We start from the raw sequence: 23,550 nt of genomic DNA on the forward strand, positions 1-23,550 counted from the left end.
GAAAATTTTTAAAATCGGACAAGAACCACGCCCACATCCCATATAACGGTAATTTAAAGAAATACAAACTCTTCTATAAATCAGTAAATATTAAAGCTATTTATTCAAAATTGATGGTTGCAACAATTCTTTACCAGGAAATATGCTTATGATAAAATTTTGGAAAATGGGTGGGGCACCGCCCACTTATGATCATATATATGTATCTCGCTAACCGTTCTAGCAATTTGTACCAAACTCGGTATGGTTATTGTGCTTGCCACATAAAAGCAAACCGTTGAAAATTGTTGAAATCGGACTAAAATTGAGGCCGCTTTTCATATAACGGTAAATTTCAGAAATGCTTGAAATTTCAATATTTCGAAATTTAAGGACGCTAATTTACTTAAAATGTATACACCCCGGCTTATCATGTAGCGGTAGCTTTCGGAAAGGTGAAAAACATATATTTAATACTTGCGCCGGGTATTTAATGTTCGGCTCCGCCCGAACTTAGACTTTCTTACTTGTTTTAGAAATAAAGATGAAATTCGATTTTTTTCTAGAAAAATTCGATTTTGTTCGAATTTTGGCAACACAAAGTTNCACTTATGGTTACATGTGTATATCTTGGTAACCGCTGCACCAATTTCTTCCAAACTTGGCACAGTTATTGACCTTGGTAAAGTGTACCAAATGACCGACAATTTTTAAAATCGGACAAGAACCACGCCCACATCCCATATAACGGTAATTTAAAGAAATACAAACTCTTCTATAAATCAGTAAATATTAAAGCTATTTATTCAAAATTGATGGTTGCAACAATTCTTTACCAGGAAATATGCTTATGATAAAATTTTGGAAAATGGGTGGGGCACCGCCCACTTATGATCACATATATGTATCTCGGTAACCGTTATACCAATTTGTACCAAACTCGGTGTGGTTATTGTGCTTGCCACATAAAAGTAAATTGTTGAAAATGATTGAAATCGGACTAAAATTACGGCCGCTTTTCATATAACGGTAAATTTCAGAAATGCTTAAAGCTTCAATATTTCGAAATTTAAAGACGCTAATTTACTCAAAATTGATACACCCCGGCTTACCATGTAACGGTAGCCTTCGGAAAGGTGAAAAAATACTTGCGCCGGGTATTTAATGTTCGGCTCCGCCCGAACTTAGACTTTCTTACTTGTTTTAGAAATAAAGATGAAATTCGATTTTTTTCTAGAAAAATTCGATTTTGTTCGAATTTTGGCAACACAAAGTTCGATTTCAAAAATTCGCCATTTTGGAGCTAAAATTCGAATAAAATTCGAACATCGAAGCTTCGAATATCGAATTTACCCATCCCTAGTTCGAACATCATTTCGTTGTAATCGTTGAAGTGAGCGAACATCACGGCATACGGGTCTACGTCTTCTCAGTTAACATTTAGAGGCACAAATTATTCATACGGCTCGTTATGGACTCATATTTGTAGGTTTTTTTGGTGAATATACTAATACCGTTTTATCCAAAAAAAACAATTTGCAAAAGTTTCGGAATGGCTTTCCTTTATGGCCTCTTCTCCGGCAACACGGAAAAGCTCAAGTCAGTGCCTTCATATACTCAAAACAAGCGAAACTTTACATTTTTCCCCATTTTTGTAAGGCAGTTGGGAGTTGCATTTTTGTAAACGGCGGCTCATGACCTCTCTAAAATGGGGTATGGGAGGACCCGTGACTAATAATTTCTTTTCATAAAACAATGTTGGGAGTTGTAATTCGATGAAATCCATCTTATTAATCAAAAAGTGAATTTTGAATTTTTTATAAGCTAAAGGCCTTATTCATAAAAAATAAAATAGGTTTATAAAGCTCTATAAAGTGACATTTTAATAAAAATTTTGGATTTATAAAGCAGTTTATTTTTAAAAGCAAAATGGTCGAAAACAAAAGTTATGACCAACGAAAAAATTTTAGTTTTGGGAATAACACTTATAAAGTAACATACAATTTTTTTACTGTCCTACGGCCAACGTTTTCCACCTCAAAAAGAAATCATAACAGTTATTTAGGGTCTCTGGTAATTAGTATTAGTTATTTAATAATTTACATGGAAAATTAGTTGAATTTTAAAATAAAAAAGATATAATGAATTGTCGTGTCGTGAACACTAGGAAGATTAATTAGAACTTGGATTTGGTTATCCACTAGTATGCGTTTATTTTCGTAACGCTCGCTTAATGCTTGCCATGTCAGATCGAAATTCTCGTCGCTAAGGGGGAATTGCTTGACGATTTGACCGGCTTGCCCTTATGTTTTATACCGGGGATATATAATTTTTAGCGGATTATAATTGGGGGGTGGCTTATGTAGACGGCTGTAAACATATCTCGAAAAGATTGGCATTCATCATAACCGCCGTGGAAAATCACCGTGCGGGAGTTGCAGAAGCATGTGAGGATTTTCATCTGGATCAATTTGAGTAGGTCTAAGATCTTCGCTTTAGTCATTTCATAAGTATCAATACTAAACGCCAACGCCAAAAAATCATTTGGAAGGTCTTCATCATCCTTTAAGAAAAGTGAGTCATATGCCACGCCCACAAATTTTCTATTGTTTTATCTTTAATTTCGAGAGCCGACTATATGAATTCCTCTATGGGAGACGGGATGAGTCTGGCACAATATCTCATGAAGCAATTATTTTCAATATTAAATTTTTGCGCTCACGGGTCATGATATTTTCTTCTTTCTGAGTTTCTTGCTTCGGTAGAAGTCTGAATATTTTCAAGTACTTTGGCGGGAGTTGATTTAATTGGGATTTTGGAAATACTTTTGGAGTTTTGTTTAGTTGGCATTTTGGATCTAAAGAAGATTTATTTATATTCGAATATTTTCCTACGTAAATGAGGCTCTTGGATTAGGAATTAGGTGTATTTGTGGACTGTATGTATTTAAATGTATGCATATTTGTGACCCGTGAATTTTTCTACTGTTTTTATTAATTATTTTGGTTTTTTATGTATATTTAAATATATATTTTTCAAATTGGTTCGAGCGTAAATATATATGTTTAGAAAATGGTAAATTTGCTGCTGGGTTCACTTGCTTAATATGTGTATGGCTGCGAATTTTCGGAATGCGAATGTGCGAATGCGAATGTTAGGAATAACATTAAATAAGCTATAAGCAACTGAAGTCATCGTTTTTATTACTTAAAAATTTTTTATATTATTAGAACATTGTACGAGTGCATACAGTGTTTTAATAAGGCCGGCTGCACTGGACAATTGCTCAATTGGAACGCTGGCGGGTTGAGCGCTCAAATAAGTATGGTTCACTGTAAATCGGTACGCGTTCCAGCAATTCCTGTACAGCAATTGTTAAAATGTATTAAACAATTTCAATGCAGGTCGTTAGACAATAGATGTACAGTTATGAGGTTTAAATTTCATGGTACTGGCTTTTAATTTGTCCGTTATATTCGCGTTGGAAATGGCGGCTCAAAAAATAATGTTGAACAAATTGGTTGAAAATCCAACATTTTCGAGGTCAAAAATGAAATTTAAATAAAGATACCAAAAACTTCTAATTTCTCTCCAAAAATCAATGGATGGATTCCTTCTGCTTGAATTAACGGAGTAAGCTAATCATTAAAAACATCATTTCGTTCAATTGAAAAAAAAATCGGAACACGATTATCCACAATTCAGAGAATTCGAGTTATAACAAAACTTAAACCTTATCAAGTTATAATATACAAGATTCAGTTAGACTTAATAAATTTAGTAACAAAAACCGCAATTGTTTACTTTACCCCAATGTTCACACCAAATGTGGTATTTTATAATAATGAGTATAAAAACATGTTAAACACTTGACTTCGGTCAATTCCCACGTTGAAAGTTTTAAGCTAAAAAGAAACATTATTATATTCTTTTAAAACTTAATTTATAGAAGTTGACACAGTTATCAAAGGGCAATGCAATGTCGAGAGAATCGAGGCAGTCTCATTAAAACTCCACAATTGTTCATATAACCCCAGAAATATGCTGGAAGGAGCGCTTGCACAATGTGTTAAGCAATTGTGTAACTTAGTTAGACCTTCAGTAAAGTTTTAATAAAAGTTAGTTATTCACAGATAGCTTTAAATCGGTTTGAAGCCAATGATGTGAATAAAGTTCCGGAAGTCATAAATTTAAGAATATGTCCTATTTACGTCAAATCGAAAAACAAAGGTACAAGTTACTTGAGAAAACGGCCCTTAGGCGCTTAGTGGGTAAGCTGTCCTTCGTTTATATTTTTTATTGTAGCAATATAGCTGACTTTATGTAGGTTTGTAAGGGGTTTAAAAATTGTTTAGTATCTATATGAAAATCTCTATTGTCTTTTCTACTTCCCTTTGGTTTTTCCGCTCTTTATTACTCTGTAGTTGTTGCCTCAGAAGGTTCTTTAGGTGATTTTGCTGGTGCAGACCACTTCGCATAATGTTGCTGCTGCTGACCAAGATTCTACTTTTGGCAGTGCTCCTGTTTGATGCTCATCAAATTTTCCTTGGCAATGGAGAATTTCGGCTTGGTTTTCTTGTATTGCTTGTTTTTCATTTTTGTCGGGTGCACAAACTTTAAATTTTTGAGTTTTTTTTTTGTTTTTTATATAAGTAATTGTTTTGCAGGTAACTGTCTTTGTATTTCGTAGCTGCGCCAATAAGAACAGGTATGTGTTTTTTAATAACTTTTCAGGAGAGCAAAAAACTGATTCCTGGTGCCAATAGGTAATATTTTGCAAGATGCGTATTGAAAGAAAAATTATATTAAAAATATGCTATTGATTCAGGAAAAGAAATCACATTTTTTTACCAATTGCGACGTGATCAACATTTGCGCCCCTTTAAAGCACATATGTATGTAGCTGTTTTTATACACGATTTAAATTTGCTTTTGGCGGTATGGAATCGTATGCAATTTGTACATAATACTGCCGTTAGGCCTAGATGCAATGTATAGAAGTTGAGGACTCGATTATTGAACTGCTCGTTGCTCCTGTTATGTAATGAAAAATGGTCAGAAACGTTTTTATTGGATTTTTGTAAAAAAAATTAATGCAAAGTTATGAGTGGACACATACTTTGTACAAACCATGAAATTGCCAGAGATACGAACTGGTTTTTCAAAGTTTGGATAGGTGATATCCAATGAAAGCTCATGCAGTGAAAGCTCTCATAGACGGACGTTCTAATAAGCGGACATCTCCTATAAGCGGACACATTCCTGGAAACGAACAATTTTTGGTTTTTTTCCATAAAAAATGCTCTCCCATACATGGACTTTCCAATAAACGCACGCGGACACTCAAAAATGTTCATTTATGAGAAAAAATCTCCCATAAGCGGACGCGAAGCTCTAACAAGCGGACAATTTTGTTTTTTTTTCCAAACTTTGAAAAAGTGCATTGGGTCAAGTTAATACGCTGACTGAAAAAACAGTTCGCATCTCTGGCAATTTCATGGTTTGTACAAAGTATGTGTCCACACAAGAACATAGTCCATATTCAAAGATATTTTCTTTTATAGAAACAGTGTTGCCTTTTCGTTGCCAATGGGCAATGGGATTTGTTGGAAGGAAAGAAAACGCTATAAATTTTGAATTTGTAATTAGTTCACCCTTTTTCTGTCTATTGAAGAACAAAAACTATTTTAATTTAGAAACCCGCAATTTCCATTTTTTAAATTTGAATTTAAATTTTAATTTTTCCAAAATTTCCATAAGCGGACATCTCTCATAGGCGGACAAAAAGTAGGCGACCATCGGTGTCCGCTTATGGGAGCTTTCACTGTATATACAATAAATAATTTCATATGCATACTCTAAATAATTAACATTATAAGGATGTGATGGCCTCGCCTGTCGCATACGACTTATGTAATCCATTGGTGAATACATCGGTGGATTGTTCTAATGTAGAGTGGACGGTGTCTACCTCCATACTTTTTACCTTTGTTATTTGTTGAATTCCAATTGCAAGCGATCAAAGTAAATAGTAGAATCTATGTAGTGTAAGTGGTATGTGCATACATATGTATGTATGTATTTAGTTGGTTTATAATTATTTTTTACATCGAAATCAAAGCACACTCATCTACCATCAAAAACAGTTATAAGCAAGTAAGCATATACCCGCTTTTTCAGAGTATTTCTAGTACTGCGAGCACATAGCTGTTTTTGATCAGTTCTAAACCAAATGAGATATAAGAAAACGACAAATTCAGAAATGTGGGCAATACATAGTGTTAATAAAATATGCAGTAAAAAAATTTAAAAAATCACATGACTGTTTTTGTTGGCGCTGCGACGATTTGTTTTAATGATATTTTATGTATTTTCACTCTTAAGCGACCGAGTCTTGTGTTTTATTTATGAAAATATGTCCATAGGTGCCACGGCCGTATCACCGAACCACTTTTTGCCAAGTTTTAACGTATTATATTTGTTGTTATTGAACTTTTGTTATATCTTTAAATAAAAATATAGTTCGTTCTTTAACAAAGCGCGGAAATCCATGTTTCCAAATTTGAGCAGTCCACTTGCAAAGGCGATATGTAATTTTTTTTAGATTTTTAGTTTTTGGCGAGTAACGTACCAGTATTTAAAGTAGTTTCATGTCCACTAACAATACAGTGCAAAATCTTTATATTTTCTGAAAAAATAGCATCNGCTTTCACTGTATATACAATAAATAATTTCATATGCATACTCTAAATAATTAACATTATAAGGATGTGATGGCCTCGCCTGTCGCATACGACTTATGTAATCCATTGGTGAATACATCGGTGGATTGTTCTAATGTAGAGTGGACGGTGTCTACCTCCATACTTTTTACCTTTGTTATTTGTTGAATTCCAATTGCAAGCGATCAAAGTAAATAGTAGAATCTATGTAGTGTAAGTGGTATGTGCATACATATGTATGTATGTATTTAGTTGGTTTATAATTATTTTTTACATCGAAATCAAAGCACACTCATCTACCATCAAAAACAGTTATAAGCAAGTAAGCATATACCCGCTTTTTCAGAGTATTTCTAGTACTGCGAGCACATAGCTGTTTTTGATCAGTTCTAAACCAAATGAGATATAAGAAAACGACAAATTCAGAAATGTGGGCAATACATAGTGTTAATAAAATATGCAGTAAAAAAATTTAAAAAATCACATGACTGTTTTTGTTGGCGCTGCGACGATTTGTTTTAATGATATTTTATGTATTTTCACTCTTAAGCGACCGAGTCTTGTGTTTTATTTATGAAAATATGTCCATAGGTGCCACGGCCGTATCACCGAACCACTTTTTGCCAAGTTTTAACGTATTATATTTGTTGTTATTGAACTTTTGTTATATCTTTAAATAAAAATATAGTTCGTTCTTTAACAAAGCGCGGAAATCCATGTTTCCAAATTTGAGCAGTCCACTTGCAAAGGCGATATGTAATTTTTTTTAGATTTTTAGTTTTTGGCGAGTAACGTACCAGTATTTAAAGTAGTTTCATGTCCACTAACAATACAGTGCAAAATCTTTATATTTTCTGAAAAAATAGCATCAAATATTAACTACTATTGCAAAAGTCGCTATAATACTTATTTATACACTTTCAAAAATCTCCATCTTCTGATGAACTCAGAAAACTGCAAGAACACGTGGTAGTTTCGGTGCCTAGTGGAAGGCGTCGTAAAAAAGAAGCAGACCAATCTTCATGGAAGAGCGAACGCGAAAAGCAAAAAAAGATAGCTATGTAAAAGTTCCTGTTTCATAACTCGCTATATTCAATTTTTGTATATAAAAGTTGCAAAAACTACCACATTGTCATATTGTTTTTTAATGTTATTAGGCTCTTGTTTATCCAAATTTTCAGATAATAAAGAGAGATATACAATTTGGATGTTACTTGTTGTTGTAGACGTTTTTTTTAAATTATGGCTCACTATTATAAAATCATATAACGCTGTTTGCAAGTGGACTACTCATTTGTGCAATATTAAAAAAAAAATTCAACAAACTTTCGTACAAATTTCGAACTTTTAAAAATTCTAAAAAACCAATCGACATTTTTAGCCATTTGAAACGTGTACTTAATTCTACTTGAATTCAATGGGCTACAAAACTGCACACTCAGAATTTAATTAAAAAACTCGAAATTTTAACGAAAATTTGTAGAATTTTTTTTAACTGCATAAATTTTTAAGGCAGTGTCACTCGATTGGTACATTTGTACAGATTTGTAAATTTTTATATTGGGCTATTGGTAAAAAAAAGTGGGACAATTTTTATTTTTGCATTCAAAAGATTGGTACAATAAAGCGATGTTCTATTGAAAAATTTCAATAAATCAATTTTCGTGATTGGGATAGTGAAAAATATTTTGGGTGTTCAAACAATTGGGATACGATTTACACCAAATTTTAGCAAATACCCAATCGTGCCTTTAAACTTGTATTTATACGGATGTTGGTAAAGAACGAACTATAAAAAACTAACCGAAATTAAATAACAACAAAAATAATATTTTAAAACTTGTCAAAATTTGGTTCGGCTGTAATTTTTTCGACTACTGTACATAAGTTGGCTATGATTACTCGGCCGTGCTATCATAGTAGCGCAATGCCACTCATATTTGACTTACAAACAAACTACGGGCAGGAATTTCAAGATTTCAACCCTGTTTTTATGAACAATTTTATTTTTTTCAGTATTTTTCTTTTAATCAAAATATGTTGAAATAGAAGCGAAACTAAAAAAAAAATTTGCCAAAACACCAAAAAAAAAATCCTGGCTACGGCCCTGATAGGTGCCCTTCTTTATGGCGAAGACGGACTATAGCAAAGGGAGAAGCGCCCATGGCTAAGGCTTTCCACTGCGTTTCAAATCAAGTGAAACACGCTCGCGTTTTGATCAAGACATTATAAAAAGTCTATTTTTTATTGATAATTAAAATATAAGGACATATGCAAATAGAAATAGGTATATGTTTTTTTCGTTGAACTGAACTTTGCGGTGGCCGTTTTCCCGTGTGCGCGCGGTGATGGTTGATTTTGGGGTGGTTTTCCTTTTTTCACTTTATTTTTGTTATAACGAAAAGTTATGCAAAGGTGCAGAGAGGGCATTAAGGTGCTCCTTCATTACAATCGGGCGATTGTACAAATGTATTTACGATATTCTGCTTTCCCAACACCGTCGCTTCACATACGGACCAATCTCTTTTTTCCCAATGTTGGTGCTTTGCGCAACTGTCTCACAGACAATATAAGCACGGGTATTTGGTGTATCTACTTTGCTGTCCTAATAGGAAGTTAAATATTTTAAGATCAACACAAATGCTCCATTGTTGTTCATTATATTTAATTTTGTCCAACACATGTGAATTATTTTGATAAATTTATTTTATCTTTGTTGAATGTGCAACTCATCCATAATTAAAAAAGGACACACTTAAGGCTTCGTTTAGAACTGTCTATCAAAACACGTCATTCGGTTGGCTCGTATTCCGAAAGACCCATTTCCAGAATAAGGCCCTTGCACATCAGCAAAAAACAATATCATTTTCCGAATGGAAAAATGGTAGCAGGTAGTGCTCCCCTGTACGATAGTATCTCACTTTTGTACCTGTCATTAACCAAGTTTTTTCTTTTAATCAAGAAGCCAATACTTCTGCAGATTCATTTAATTCCTCTTGGGAGAAAAGGTTTTGGATTGTAGACGTTATTTCTTCGGAATCACTGTCACTGCTCACCCATCGGATGATGGGTCATAGAATTAAAACAGAAGTAACAGTCATCAAAGTGATTATTCTGTTATTTTCATTGCATAGGCACTCCGAACCTTATAAAAAATGTGCACACTAATGTATTAACTTCAGCTAATACACAAAACTGAAGTTAATTTCAAAACTACATCCAGAAAGACAATAAGTATGGTCAATTAAAAAATTAGTATCTTTATTCTCATGCGAATAACTTTCACTTTTTTGTGTGGATTTATTTATTTGTCTTAAATTTTTTCATAAATATGTTCCTTTAAGATTATAAATATAGAAAAATTTCCGAAAGTCGTTTTCCGATATATTTTTTATAGTGTATGTAAATAGGAAATTTTCCCACTTTTGTTTGTATTTATCTTGAAAACGTGTAATTGTAAATAAAATTGAATTATTATTGAAAGATACAAATTTAAAGACATTTCGTCCCTAGACACGAATAAAGGCGCGAGCTCTAAAATTGACCGCGAAAACAGACGCATAAAAAAACTTCAGCGAAGAAATACTCTTAACATAGCTGACGGCGAAGAAAGACGAGTAAACTTTTTTTTTGGCGGTCAACTATGTTTGCGGGTGTAACAGTGTGTAAATTCCCTAAAGAGTTTTTAGGGAATGGTGCTGAAGTGACAATCCTTGGCCAGGTATAAATCAATGTTAACGCGTCTTTCTTCGCCGTCAACTAGGTTACGCGTCTTTCTTCGCCGAATTTTTCTTAAGCAGTCAAAACACTAGCGCGCTTTATTCGTGTCTAGTGGCGATTTCATTTGATCTACTTTTTATTTTGATTGGTTAAAGAATTATCCAAATATTAGAAATTTTTATGATCGATCTTTTTTCTCTAATCGGAAACCGTTATACGCCGATATCCCAAAAACTATACTTAGGATAAAAAATTAGTTTCTAGTTAAGTAATATATTATATGTAAGGTCCTAGATTGCAAAATAATGCTGCACCAAAATCACTGTTGACCAGTGATTTCTTCTTTTCTCTTATAAAAATATTTTTCTTTACTTCTTCTACTTTTACAAAGCATTACACAAAGCTCGCACTCACCGCTGTCTGCTTTTGAACTTGGTCCGAAAATAGCAACCACTCCGTTGTCGATTAGATTGCAAGCTGGACAGATAAAAATATGTACATATTTACGGTTTTTATTATAAATAACTTTCCCACCTTCGCGTTGTAGTAGCATGCTCCCGTCTGTTTCACTTAAGCGTCTTATTAGTGGCAACATTTTAAAGTTGTCTTTCTTCTCATTGTTAATACTATCCACAGTTGCAATAAAAGTTCGCTCCAGGTCATATTCATTTTCGTAGAATAATGCACCTAGTAACAAGTAATAACAATTTGTAATTTTTGAAACAGTAATTAAAAACATGTTTTTTTACCGATGTTAATTTGCTGCAACGCCAATGCGTTTATTGCACAAATAAAAATCAATGGCGCAAGGATTGAATATTTCCACATTTTATAACTTAACATTTATGTAAGAACATACTCTATTCTAGGCACAATGAGATCTCGGAGACAACTAAAATTTTAAATTCTCAAAAACTCGTTTTCCATGCAGAATGTTCATTGCGATGGTATTTTGTAATGTACTAGAGGGCTGCATGAATTCATTCAAAACGGCTTATGAGTTATTCATATACAAAACGAATGAATGATTTTGGCTTAAATTTTTTTTGAATTTTACATTACAATATTCAAACAAAGTGAAAATAAATTGAATTTAAATATATGAACATTTTTTGTATGAATAACCAAAAATATTTTTATACCTTTCATTAGCATGAAATGGTATTATAACTTTGGTCCGATGTTTGTAAGTACCAGAATAAGAAGAGATAGACCCATTAAATTGTATACATAAATGATCAGAACGTCGAGCTGAGTCGATTTAGCCATGTCCGTCTGTCCGTCTGTTTGTATGCAATCTAGTCTCTCAGTTTTCGAGATATCCGGATGAAATTTGGTATGTGGGTGTATTTTTATAATGTATTAATAATTTGTCGGAACCGGAAGAATCGGACCACTATAACCTATAGCTCCCATACAACTGATTGTTCAAATATGAGATTTTTCGTTTGTAGGTGTTCTGACCTAGCTCGTTATAGATATAACACCGTGCGATAGTAAATTCATATATAGTAAAATAGCGTTTTTAGTTTTTCACTCTGACGTCAGTAATTCAAAAATGATTTCAAAATTCGGTGAAATGTCCTTAGAGAAGAAGTATGGGTTCCAAATTAAAGAGAAAATGCTGTAGAATTTAAGCGGATTCAATTTTTGTGTTGCATAAGGACTGGTAAGTATTGAAAATGTCCTTTTAAAATTGTATCCCTGAAACTTCGCAATATTTGTTTTTTAAAAAATGATATGTTAAGGACTTATATAAACTCGATAACATCCTCGAATTTGGTCGTTTAACTTTATTTTTTTTTTATTCTAAAGAAATTTCCTCTTTTATTTCATATATTTAAANATTCAAAACGGCTTATGAGTTATTCATATACAAAACGAATGAATGATTTTGGCTTAAATTTTTTTTGAATTTTACATTACAATATTCAAACAAAGTGAAAATAAATTGAATTTAAATATATGAACATTTTTTGTATGAATAACCAAAAATATTTTTATACCTTTCATTAGCATGAAATGGTATTATAACTTTGGTCCGATGTTTGTAAGTACCAGAATAAGAAGAGATAGACCCATTAAATTGTATACATAAATGATCAGAACGTCGAGCTGAGTCGATTTAGCCATGTCCGTCTGTCCGTCTGTTTGTATGCAATCTAGTCTCTCAGTTTTCGAGATATCCGGATGAAATTTGGTATGTGGGTGTATTTTTATAATGTATTAATAATTTGTCGGAACCGGAAGAATCGGACCACTATAACCTATAGCTCCCATACAACTGATTGTTCAAATATGAGATTTTTCGTTTGTAGGTGTTCTGACCTAGCTCGTTATAGATATAACACCGTGCGATAGTAAATTCATATATAGTAAAATAGCGTTTTTAGTTTTTCACTCTGACGTCAGTAATTCAAAAATGATTTCAAAATTCGGTGAAATGTCCTTAGAGAAGAAGTATGGGTTCCAAATTAAAGAGAAAATGCTGTAGAATTTAAGCGGATTCAATTTTTGTGTTGCATAAGGACTGGTAAGTATTGAAAATGTCCTTTTAAAATTGTATCCCTGAAACTTCGCAATATTTGTTTTTTAAAAAATGATATGTTAAGGACTTATATAAACTCGATAACATCCTCGAATTTGGTCGTTTAACTTTATTTTTTTTTTATTCTAAAGAAATTTCCTCTTTTATTTCATATATTTAAAATTACAAACGGCCTCAAGCTCAATAAAAATTGTTGAATATAATTGTTATAAGGCCATTAAATAACAAAAACAAACTACAAAGTCCTTTAAAATAAATCCTGACGTCTGAGAGAAAAAATAAAAATTCCACTGTCAATTTTTATTGTGGCGTATTCATATTTATTTAAATAGTGTTATTGAGCTTTGTACCACGATTTGTTTGTTAGCAAAAATGAAAAAAACAACAATGCTTAAGCGGTAGATTCAGGAATATCGGAGTTTTCCGATATTTCAATAACTGATGACGCTAATTTACTCCAAGTTAATAGTTACAACAATCTATTAACAATAAATAAGACTGCTATACACTGAGGGAAATAATGCATAGTAAAAAGTAACCCTTTATATTTGATTATCGTTTAAAAATGTTCGTATTTAAAAATAATATTTTCGTACAAAATTTATTACGCAAGTATTTGACTGTTCACATCTGAGTATGTATATATAAGTGTACATACTAGAGGTATACGCCGCCGAGCCACGCCGCCGCCGCCGCCGTTTTTTGTCATTACTCACGCGCCGCCGCCGAGTTACGAAAATATCGGCGCGGCGGCGGCGGCGGCGGCGTTCGGCGCCTAAGGAATTTTGTACAAAGTTTTCATGAAACGCATCGCTTGAAGGAACTACTACTACAGAATATATAACAATTTTTTTCAATACCACAACAATATTCCTTTTTTACAGATTACTACAACAACAAGAAAGTTGTCACACACCAAAAGACTTTAACGATAATATCTCAGAAAGCAGTTTTAACAGAAGTGCCCTTATTGCATCTAACTCCTCGATTATTGGAGATAAAACAAAAACAAATTGATCTTCTTGTGTATTTTTTCTTTANAACATCATCTGCAAACATCAGGCAGTTTGCAAAATTAAAATAGTTAGGCAAGTCGTTTATAGAATAAACAACAGTTTAGAATAAACAACAGTGGTCCACAATGCGTGACCTGTGGTATGCCCGACCATGCATTAACTGTCACTTGAGATGTTGTTACCCCAATTTGCACAAGTAACTTTCTTTGCGTTAGACCCTCTTCGGTTCGCCTATCCATCAGCGCCAGGCACTCAAAATTTTAATTCAAGTAGGAAGTAACAATATTTAAATTTAAAACTAATTTAATAAGGAATGCCTAACGCTAACGAGATGACATGATAAGATTAGTAGCCTCATGGCTCTTTTGGGCAGTAGCGCCGGCCTTTACAGACGCGCCGGCGTCGCCGCCGCCGCCGATTATTTTTGAAGTTGACCACGCCGCCGCCGCAAAGCCTGTCGGCGTAAACCTCTAGTACATACGCACCCCAAGCATGCAGAGCGCCGCTCTGAGAGCCGTGACAACACAAACATACATACATAGTACAAATCGCGTATTCAACATTTGAACGCAAATTTATATGTCTGGATGTAGCTGAGTGCGCAAAGATGCTTGCCACAAGTTGTTGATATCCGGAGATGGTCGGGTTCGAATTCCACTGCAGGCAGCATGCAAATTAATTTTTTTTTTAGTTTTAGTTTTAGTACGAACGCGGTCATTTTAATATGCGCGTAATTGAATTGAATATTTACCAATACACAGTACTTTCGTTGATGTTTATAGTAAGATCAATTACGTTTCTACTTGATTTTAATATTTTTTTCCCTCAGTGTAGATTTTCAGGAATTTGGCGTGGCACCGCCCACTTTATAACTACCAAGGTGTACCTCGGTAACCACTAAATCGATTTGTACCTAACTAGGTTCAATTATATTATTAAGTCTAACTCTGCATATTATCGAAAACGTTTGAAATCGGGTAAAGATCCCTACTTATCATGCAAAGGTGATTCAGATAAAGTTGAAACGATGATAATTGATGTCTGCGCCGGGTATACATGTAGGGTTCGGTTTCGCCCGAACTTATACTTCTTTATTTGCTTGTTATAACTTCTCAATTTATGCAGCTAGGGAATGTAATTTTGCACAGTTTTCACTCATTATTAACATAATACTTACAGTGAAAATAACAAAGATCGGGTTACTAAAATATACATCTCTCATACAACTGATAGTTCAGATATGAGATTTTTCGTTATAAATCTATTTTCACCCATTATTAACAGAATACTTACAGTTAAAATTACAAAGATCGGGTCACTATTACATATAGCTCCCATACAACTGATTATTCAGATATGCGATCTTTTGTTATGACTCCTCCATTTATGCAGCCGGGAACATGAAATTTCGCAATATTTTCACACATTATCAAAAGAATACTTACAGTGAAAATGGCGAAAATCGTGTCGCTACAACCTATAGCCTCCATACAACTGATTGTCCGGATATGAGATTTTTTGTTATAACTTCCCCATTTATGCCGCTAGAAACATACAAATTTCGCACTATTTTTACTCATTATCAACAGAAAGTTTACAGTGAAATGAAGAAAGATCGGGTCACTATAACCTATTTATTGTCTTCATACAACTGATTGTTCAGATGTGGGGTTTTACTGTAAAACTCCTTTGTTAGAACAGCTAAAACCGATACATTTCGTAAGCTATTTTATAAATAATAATACAAAGTCTACTGAGAATCTATGCTGTATAAGCTTTATCTCCTATACCACTGACTGTTCAAATACCAGTTATTGCGATATATCTCCTTTATGTAAGATTCTAAACCCATTAAATTGTATTATCGGTTTACATACCGATCACACAGCAGTGCAAATCACTGGTTGCTGGATTGGTGCTATATAAGGTATCCCAGCGAACGGCAGTGCGCGCGAGTGACGAAAGCAGCCACAGTAGCATGCTGAAATGACTCGCTTATATATACACGAGATTTGGAAGTTTTTATCCAGACGTCCAATCGACATGTTTGAGATATCGTGTGTCCAGAAAATGTATTCAAGCTTCATAAGCGATTAACCGGATTCTTAAAAATTAGGCTAAAGTGTTGCGAAACAAAAAACGTTTTTTTGATTTTGCCGGTTTAAGGGGGCATGTGGGCACACCCAACATATTTAGTGTTATTCTATAGGCCAATACCTTTCAAACGATACCTTAAATATTAAGTTCCGGCCACTAGTTGGAAAGATATAGAGGTATATGTGTTTTGGTTCGTGTCTCCACTACGAGATGCTTTGGTATGTATGTGTCGTCTGTACGTACCATCATTTAATTTTTTTTAAACTTTCAGGAATTAAACAAAAAAAAAAACTAAGAAGGTTTTGTTCCAGGATGTTTTGATTCGTACGCCTTTGTGGGCGTGGCTGCTGCCTGAAATTCGAAAAAATGCAATTTTTTAAACTACAACTGAGGCCGCACTAGTCAGTCCATGTCATTCATGTGGATATCAGTAGAAGGGTCTTCAAACTAGCTATCTAACGCTATCTGTTTTGTTTATAAAATATAAATATGTCATAACTTTACCGCCTGAACACTAAAAATCGGGCTGCTGAAAATATACATTTCTGGTATTTTCTCAAAAACTGGCCAGTCGATTTTATTCCAAATTTTCACAAATCTAGCCCAAAATCTTAGCTTTCATCTGGCATACAGCTTATATCTGGAAACTTGTTGTGGCGATATTGCGATTCAAATTGAAAAAATATCGCTCCAAAAAGGGTCAAATGGTTAAAAATTAACATGTCCGTCTAATTTGGTTACTTTAAAATATAAAAATAACATACCCAGTTCCCCGAAAAAAATTTCTAATTCCCCGATTGCCACTTAAACCGAAATTCCCTGGAAATCGGGGAATTTCCCGCGAGTTGACAAGTTGAAGGATGCAGCTGTGCTAATCAATTCGTACATGTCTTGGAAACCACAATTTGTGTGTATTTTAGAGTTTTTTTCCAGTCACATGCCGAAATTGTAACATTTTTCCCCATTTTAATTGCAGGTATGTACACAGTATGTAACTATGCTACATGGGTTTATCACCCGCACTTGACCTACCTGGGAAGACGCGTTACCTGCAGTTGTACATAAATATGTATGGTTGAATGCATTTAGTTCACCCAATGTGCCACTACTACTTACATATATATGTATAAATTGCCACTGAGCAAAACTACTTGAGAAAAAAGCATTAGTTTAATAGCACGAGTGCAACATCGTACACGCGATAGAAGTAAAACTTCTTAAAAAAAGCACATGCGTGCACACCCGGTAGAAATCTTAACGAAAATTTAACTACCAGGCAATTAGACGAATACAGTTGTTAATTTTATCCAAAGTTGGTACCAAGTTGATAAGTTTTTATCATTTCTCATAATTCTTTTTATTTTTAATTTTTTCGAAAACAAAGGATGTGATCATTATTTTTCGCTTTATTCCGTATTCGAAAAATTATATGTTTCAATGGACAAATCGATTTGAATACATAATTTAGATTTAGATAATATTTTTAGCAATTTATTTGAGAAAAATAAAACATTTAGATTATTGTTTGTATTTTCATCGATTTTAAATTTGCTACCCCAAAATAATTGATATCAAATAAAACACCTCTTTGGGGTAAAAGTTTCGAGTGACGAAAGCTGAACTAGAAACACAAAATTTATGATATCAATTTCGTCACGAAAATCATACGCATTTTTTAACTGCCTTTGAAACGTACGGAAAATCTTTTATTTATTTATTTGGAACGTTGCGAAATTCCGTCTACTGCTAGAAACAAAAAATAAAAATCAGAACATTTGCAACGATTCGTATGAATAAAAAAGATTTTCCCTACGTTTCAAAGGCAGTTAAAAAATGCGTATGATTTTCGTCACGAAATTGATATCATAAATTTTGTGTTTCTAGTTCAGCTTTCGTCACTCGAAACTTTTACCTCAAAGAGGTGTTTTATTTGATATCTTCCATACCTCTGATTGTTTAGATATGATTTTTTATATATGTAACTCCTTTATCTATGTTATGTATGCTGTGAATATATAATTTTTTTTTCAAATGTAGTAATCTGTTAAAGTAAAATTTTCAGATGTTCATGAAAGGTATGAAGCCTTCGGCATAGAGGAAGACAGCGCTGCTCTTACTTGTTTCTACGCACATTTGTACAAACTTACATATGAGTAGTCCACTTGCAAAGTGCGCTATGTAAATTTTTTTCGATTCTTAGTTTTTGGTGTTTAAACGTACCAGTATTTAAAGTAGTTTCATGTCCACTAACAATACAGTGCAAAATCCTTATATATTCTGAAAAAATAGCATCAAATGTTAGCTACTCTAGCAAAAGTCGCTATAATACTTACTGTATGTATATAGACACTTTCAAAAGTCGCTATAATATTTATTGTACGTATTTATACAAGTTCAAAAGTCTCCATCTTCTGATGAACTTAGAAAACTGCAAGAAAACGTGGTAGTTTCGGTGCCTAGTGGAAGACGTCTTAAAAAAGAAGCAGACCAACCTTCATGGAAGAGAGAACGTGAAAAGCTTAAAAAAGCTGGCTATATAAAATTTACTCTTTCAAAACTCGATATATTTAATTTCTATATATAAAATTTGCAAAAACTACCATACTGCGATTTTGATTTTTAATGTTATTACGCTCTTATTTATCCAAATTTTCAGATAATAAAAAGAGATATACAATTTGGATGTTACTTGTTGTTGTAGACGTTTTGTTTTATTTATGGCTTACTATTATAAAATCACATAATACTATTTTCAGGCAGGCAGTTAATCGATCAATTATCCAAACTTTCTCAATTAATGCACTCATCAGCGCACACAAGGGGTGGGTTTTGGGGTTCAAACCCCCCCTAAAGCTAATAACCTTAAATGAAAACTGTATGTTAAAGCTTAGAATCCAGCTCTCAAGAAAAGTCACAAGAAGTATTTTTTTTATTATTTCTGTTGCTTGAAAAATAAATTTCCTTTTGCTGTAAATTTTCTTGAAGAAACAAATATACGAGCGTTTTTTTCTTGAGAGCTGCAAACAGATTTAGGAAATTTTTACAAAGGATTTAAGAAATTTCTTGTGAGTTATTAGTGAGAATAGTAGGAACGCCTAACAACATGCAACATTTAGTTACATACCCCTCATGCTGCCAGATTTTGCTGATTACACATTACAGTTATTACTTTTCGATTCAGAATACTTTTAGGCCAACTGCTTTTCATTTTGAGAATTTTGGCGACGAAAATTTAGCGTAGTGACCAAAAATCGAGGAAAATGATTATTAAGACTCTTTTTAAATTTTTTTTTATTACTTTTGAAAGTTTAGCGCATCTTGTTTTTATAGATTATTTTATTAAACAAGTAATTTTTAAGCAAAAAACACAACCAACTTCAATTCTCATATACAAATTTAGGAATACCGTTAATATTTTCATTATCCAATGATCGCATCTAAACGAAATTACGGGACAACCCTTGAGGTACCATCTTTCCGAAAAAAAAAAAAAACAGAAATTGATATCGGTTCACGTGGTAGTATACATAAAATAAATAATATAAAAAAACTCTTTAATATANCCACGTTTTTCATTTTCAATTTCATAGATTGTTTATAATGACTTTTGCTAAAATTTCAAAATCAAAAGTTATCAAAACAAATTCTATGGGACTGAGAAGTATTATTTTCTACTTTTTAGTCCATTTATAAAAGCGTTGTATATTAAAAAGTTTTTTTTATATTATTTATTTTCTACTTTTTAGTCCTGTCTGAATAAAATTTTGCAATAGATATTAAAATAATTCAACGATATTAATAGAAAGGTGCACACACATGCATTTACATATGTATGTACATACAAACGAGCACCAATTAATTTTATTTAAAGAAATGGCGTGTCGTCTATTTCAGCTTCAGCAAAGGTAGTACATAGGGCGACATCTAGATGCCATCTACCTCGCCCTATTCACTACAGATGTCGCGCTATGCACTATGCTTTTTTATAGGAACTTTTCAAAGCAAAGGTTTTATGGTGTCGGACACACAACATTGAAAGTTTCTGGATCCACAACATTGAAAGTTTCTGGAGCCACAACATTGCAAGTTGATAAAAGCGTTGTAAAAAGAACAAATATTCTGACGAATTAATAAAGTCCCCCTTTTTTGAAGTCGGTTTAAAATGTTTGAGTTCTTTGTTAATTTTATGTAAATATAGTACAGTTTATGAAACTTTAAAAAGTTTATTTATTTATTACATACTGTACATAAAACTTGCATAAATGCATTTTAAAGAGCCTATTATCTGAAGCGAATCTTCAGAAGTATAAACCCCTCCCAAAATATATTCCTGGGTGCGCCCCTGAATGCACTAATTAAGATCGATTTGCCATACAAAATTTGCAATTCTTAATTGCTCGATTGGTAATTAATTGAATGTTTAATCGAGTCAAAACCCCAATGCAACTCTGTTAGCTAAGTTCGTTTTCTTAGTTTTGGTGTGTTCAGTGACGAATGACAATCAGCTGTTTGACATAAATAAATTATTTTCTTGTTGTGATTCGAAAACAGCAAAACACAAAAAACAATTCCACAGCGCTTACAATGCAGGATAATCTGGATGGTGAGTAAATATACAAAAAAATGGTTATGTGCAAATTTAGTAATAATCTCATATGTGTTTTATTTCGATTAGGTAAAAAATTGAAAAGCAAAAGCTGGCTTGGGCTGCCGATGGCGAAGTGGCCATTCTTGACTTGTGGGCAGAGCGTGTTGCTGATCTCCGCAGCGCACGGAAGAATGGCCACATCTACGCGGAGATGGTGAAGGAGCTGGCAAAGTTGGGCCATAGCTACAGCGCCCGGGACGTACAAGTAATGTTGGCAAACTTTACGCAGCGGTACCGGTAAGAAAAAATAAAGTAATACTAAAAAAACTAAAAATGAAATTGCTTATAGGAAAGAGAAATTGGGAATGGGACCTTCTGGGGGATCACCCTCAACATGGCCTCTTTACGGAAGGGTTCACGAGATTATCGGTGGCTTTAAGGCTGACATATATAGTGAGCTGACACTCGAAAGCATCGGCGGTACGTATACCATTGGGATTTTATTGAAAATGTGAATGTGCTTTTATAAAAACTTCCATTTAAAAGCGAATCGCAATAAATTTCTTGCAGATATCGTTAATTTGAGACCTAACAGTTGCTTTAAGCGCTGGTTTAAGTACGAACATACAACAATACTCCGCACGAGCACGGAAACACTATTGAACCAAACCTCTATATCTCTATGTTATTCGACGCGCTGAATGCGAATCTGAAAAGTCAACACAATTCTTCTGAATTTGGCCTTGAGATGCCCTCGGGCCTGATGTGATGGAAGCTAACAGATTCGTATTCAGTGCGTCGAATAACATAGGGATATAGAGGTTTGGTTCCATATGCAGAAACTTTTTTTTTGTAAACCTGTGAAATTAATAAAAAAATGTTAATATTTTGCCCGGAAAAGAAAATATTTATTATAACGTGGATGAAGATTCATAGGTGGGAGTCACATTCCCTACGGAATCGTTAAATTCACTTTATTTCAGTGGAGTTGCACCTGATGAATTTGGATTAAAAGTTCAAACATTTGCGATGTTAATCTGCAGTCTGTATATGTACATACTTACATAAAAAATGTATCAGTTTTTTTAGGAAAAAGAAAAAAAATTTATTTTTTAGACGAAGCACCCCGATTTTCGGGGATTATTACTTGTTTTATTTATATAATTGTTTGGCGTTTTCTTTCAAACAGAATTCGATACTGCATCGCAGCCATCGCCACTGACCTCAACATTGTCATCACCTCTGCCATCACCTCTTCCCTCACTGCTGACCACACCGCTGCCCTCACCGTCGCCACCGTTGCCATCGCCATCATCGCCAATGCCAAATACCTCAGCTTCTGCGATCGAACCTAAACGAAAACAAGTAAGAAAGTCTAAGTTCGAAAAAAATTACACCGTCCGCAAAAAAAAGCCAAAAAACAAAGGGAATTTTTAGTAACTTTAAACTCGCACTTCGTTATATGTACTAAAATTGAATGGGCTATAAACCTGCATACTTAGAATTTTTCTAAAAAATCTGATTACAAAGTTGCAAATGTATTAAATTTTCCTGAGTTTTGCACAAAGTTTAGTAATTTTATTTTTAAGTTTTTTGTGGTAGTGTGAACTATATTGTCATGAAGTCAGCGAAAAAAATTAAAATAAAAAATTTGGATTACATTGCGAAAAATTCTCTCTATTTAAACTTTTGTCTTTGACTGTAAATTAAAAAATAAAATAATAAAAAAAAATTACTCACTGAAATAATTACATAGTCCTTGTCGTATTTCTTCAGCTGAGGGTTCATTGTCTCCAATCACTACCGTTAGTTCCGGATTTTCGCGATTTCTGCTCACCTCCTGCAATCTCTCCATCGACATATCATTGATGGTGTCGTTTATTTCATTTAAGAAATTATGTAGAACGCAGCAGGCTCTAATAATAATCGGTGACTTCCCAATTCGGTTGTCTATACCTTTTCCAACACGACGGAATCGTCCTTTCAAGTGGCCAAAGGCATTCTCTACCACTCGCCTACATTTTGAGAGCTTGTAATTAAAGGTGGAAAATCGGAACGCAGAATCTCCTATTAAACATACAGGCATTTGTACTCCACCTATTTCTTTCTGAGTGGTCGTCAGTGATTCATCCTCCATTACTTGCTTCATTAGTGATGCATTGTATATCTGTGAATCATTGCATCATCCTGGGGCGCCAATGTTCACATATAAGAAACGGTATCTGTATTTATAAATCATATATGCTTATTATTATAAAATAACAGGATGAAACTGGTGTTACCTGTAATCCACTACAGCTAGTAGAACATTGGAATACCATCCTTTGTAGTTGTGGTAATCGCTTGCATCGGATGGATTCGGCTTAACTTCAATGTGACACCCATCTGAACATGTATAGATGTAACTATATGCATATATTTTTGTTTTTATGTAAATTAGTTGAATTTTCTATTTCCTTACCAATTGCTCCTAGGCATTGTGGAAAGCCTATTCGGTGGAAACCATCAATACAGCCATTTAAAGTTTCCGGAGTCGGTGGTAACTTTTTTATATATTGCGCTGCCAAAGCTTGCCAGACTTCTTCGCAGAACTCCCACAAAATTGTGCACACAGTCGAGACTCCAACACCAAAAAGCTCCGACACCACTCTGTATTCCCCAGATGATCCCAGCGTAAATAAAGCGATCGCAATATGTTTTTGCAATGGAATCGCGTTGCGCCAGTTTGTGTAAGCTTTGTGCAAATTTTTGAGAAAGCAACAGAGAGTGTCAAAACTGATGTGGTTCATGCGGAAGTGCGTCTCAAAGAAGTGGTCGTCGTTGCAATTGCAATTAATCTCCCAGAAAGAAGATAGCCGATTCTATAATAAATAAAGTGTC

General features: G+C 33.8%; 2 protein-coding genes across 6 annotated transcripts in view; one reads left to right on the forward strand and one right to left on the reverse strand.

The window, feature by feature from the left end:
* LOC108362307 (glutamate receptor ionotropic, kainate 3-like) overlaps positions 1-11,323 on the reverse strand; it is a 114,678-nt gene extending 103,355 nt beyond the window's left edge. For all 5 annotated transcript variants that reach the window (XR_001847444.1, XM_017615243.1, XM_017615242.1 and 2 more), the window contains exons 1-3: positions 11,171-11,323; positions 10,956-11,108; positions 10,836-10,898 (exon numbers count right to left, since the gene is read on the reverse strand). Coding sequence is in view for 4 of the 5 variants with exons in the window: in XM_017615243.1 (XP_017470732.1) it covers positions 10,836-10,898; positions 10,956-11,108; positions 11,171-11,264 (310 nt within the window). In the remaining variant the exon portion in view is untranslated. The remainder of the gene's footprint in view (positions 1-10,835; positions 10,899-10,955; positions 11,109-11,170) is intronic.
* Positions 11,324-20,666: 9,343 nt separating this feature from the next.
* Positions 20,667-23,037, forward strand: LOC108362308 (uncharacterized). The gene is made up of 5 exons (XM_017615249.1): positions 20,667-20,685; positions 20,763-20,967; positions 21,020-21,150; positions 21,860-22,035; positions 22,936-23,037. The coding sequence occupies exons 1-5, from the start codon at positions 20,667-20,669 to the stop codon at positions 23,035-23,037; spliced, it is 633 nt and encodes a 210-aa protein (XP_017470738.1).
* The last annotated feature ends 513 nt before the right edge of the window (positions 23,038-23,550 follow it).

This window comes from Rhagoletis zephyria, unplaced genomic scaffold (assembly GCF_001687245.7).
Source record: "Rhagoletis zephyria isolate East Lansing unplaced genomic scaffold, Rhagoletis_zephyria_1.1 Rzeph_scaffold_00984, whole genome shotgun sequence".
NCBI lineage: Eukaryota > Metazoa > Arthropoda > Insecta > Diptera > Tephritidae > Rhagoletis > Rhagoletis zephyria.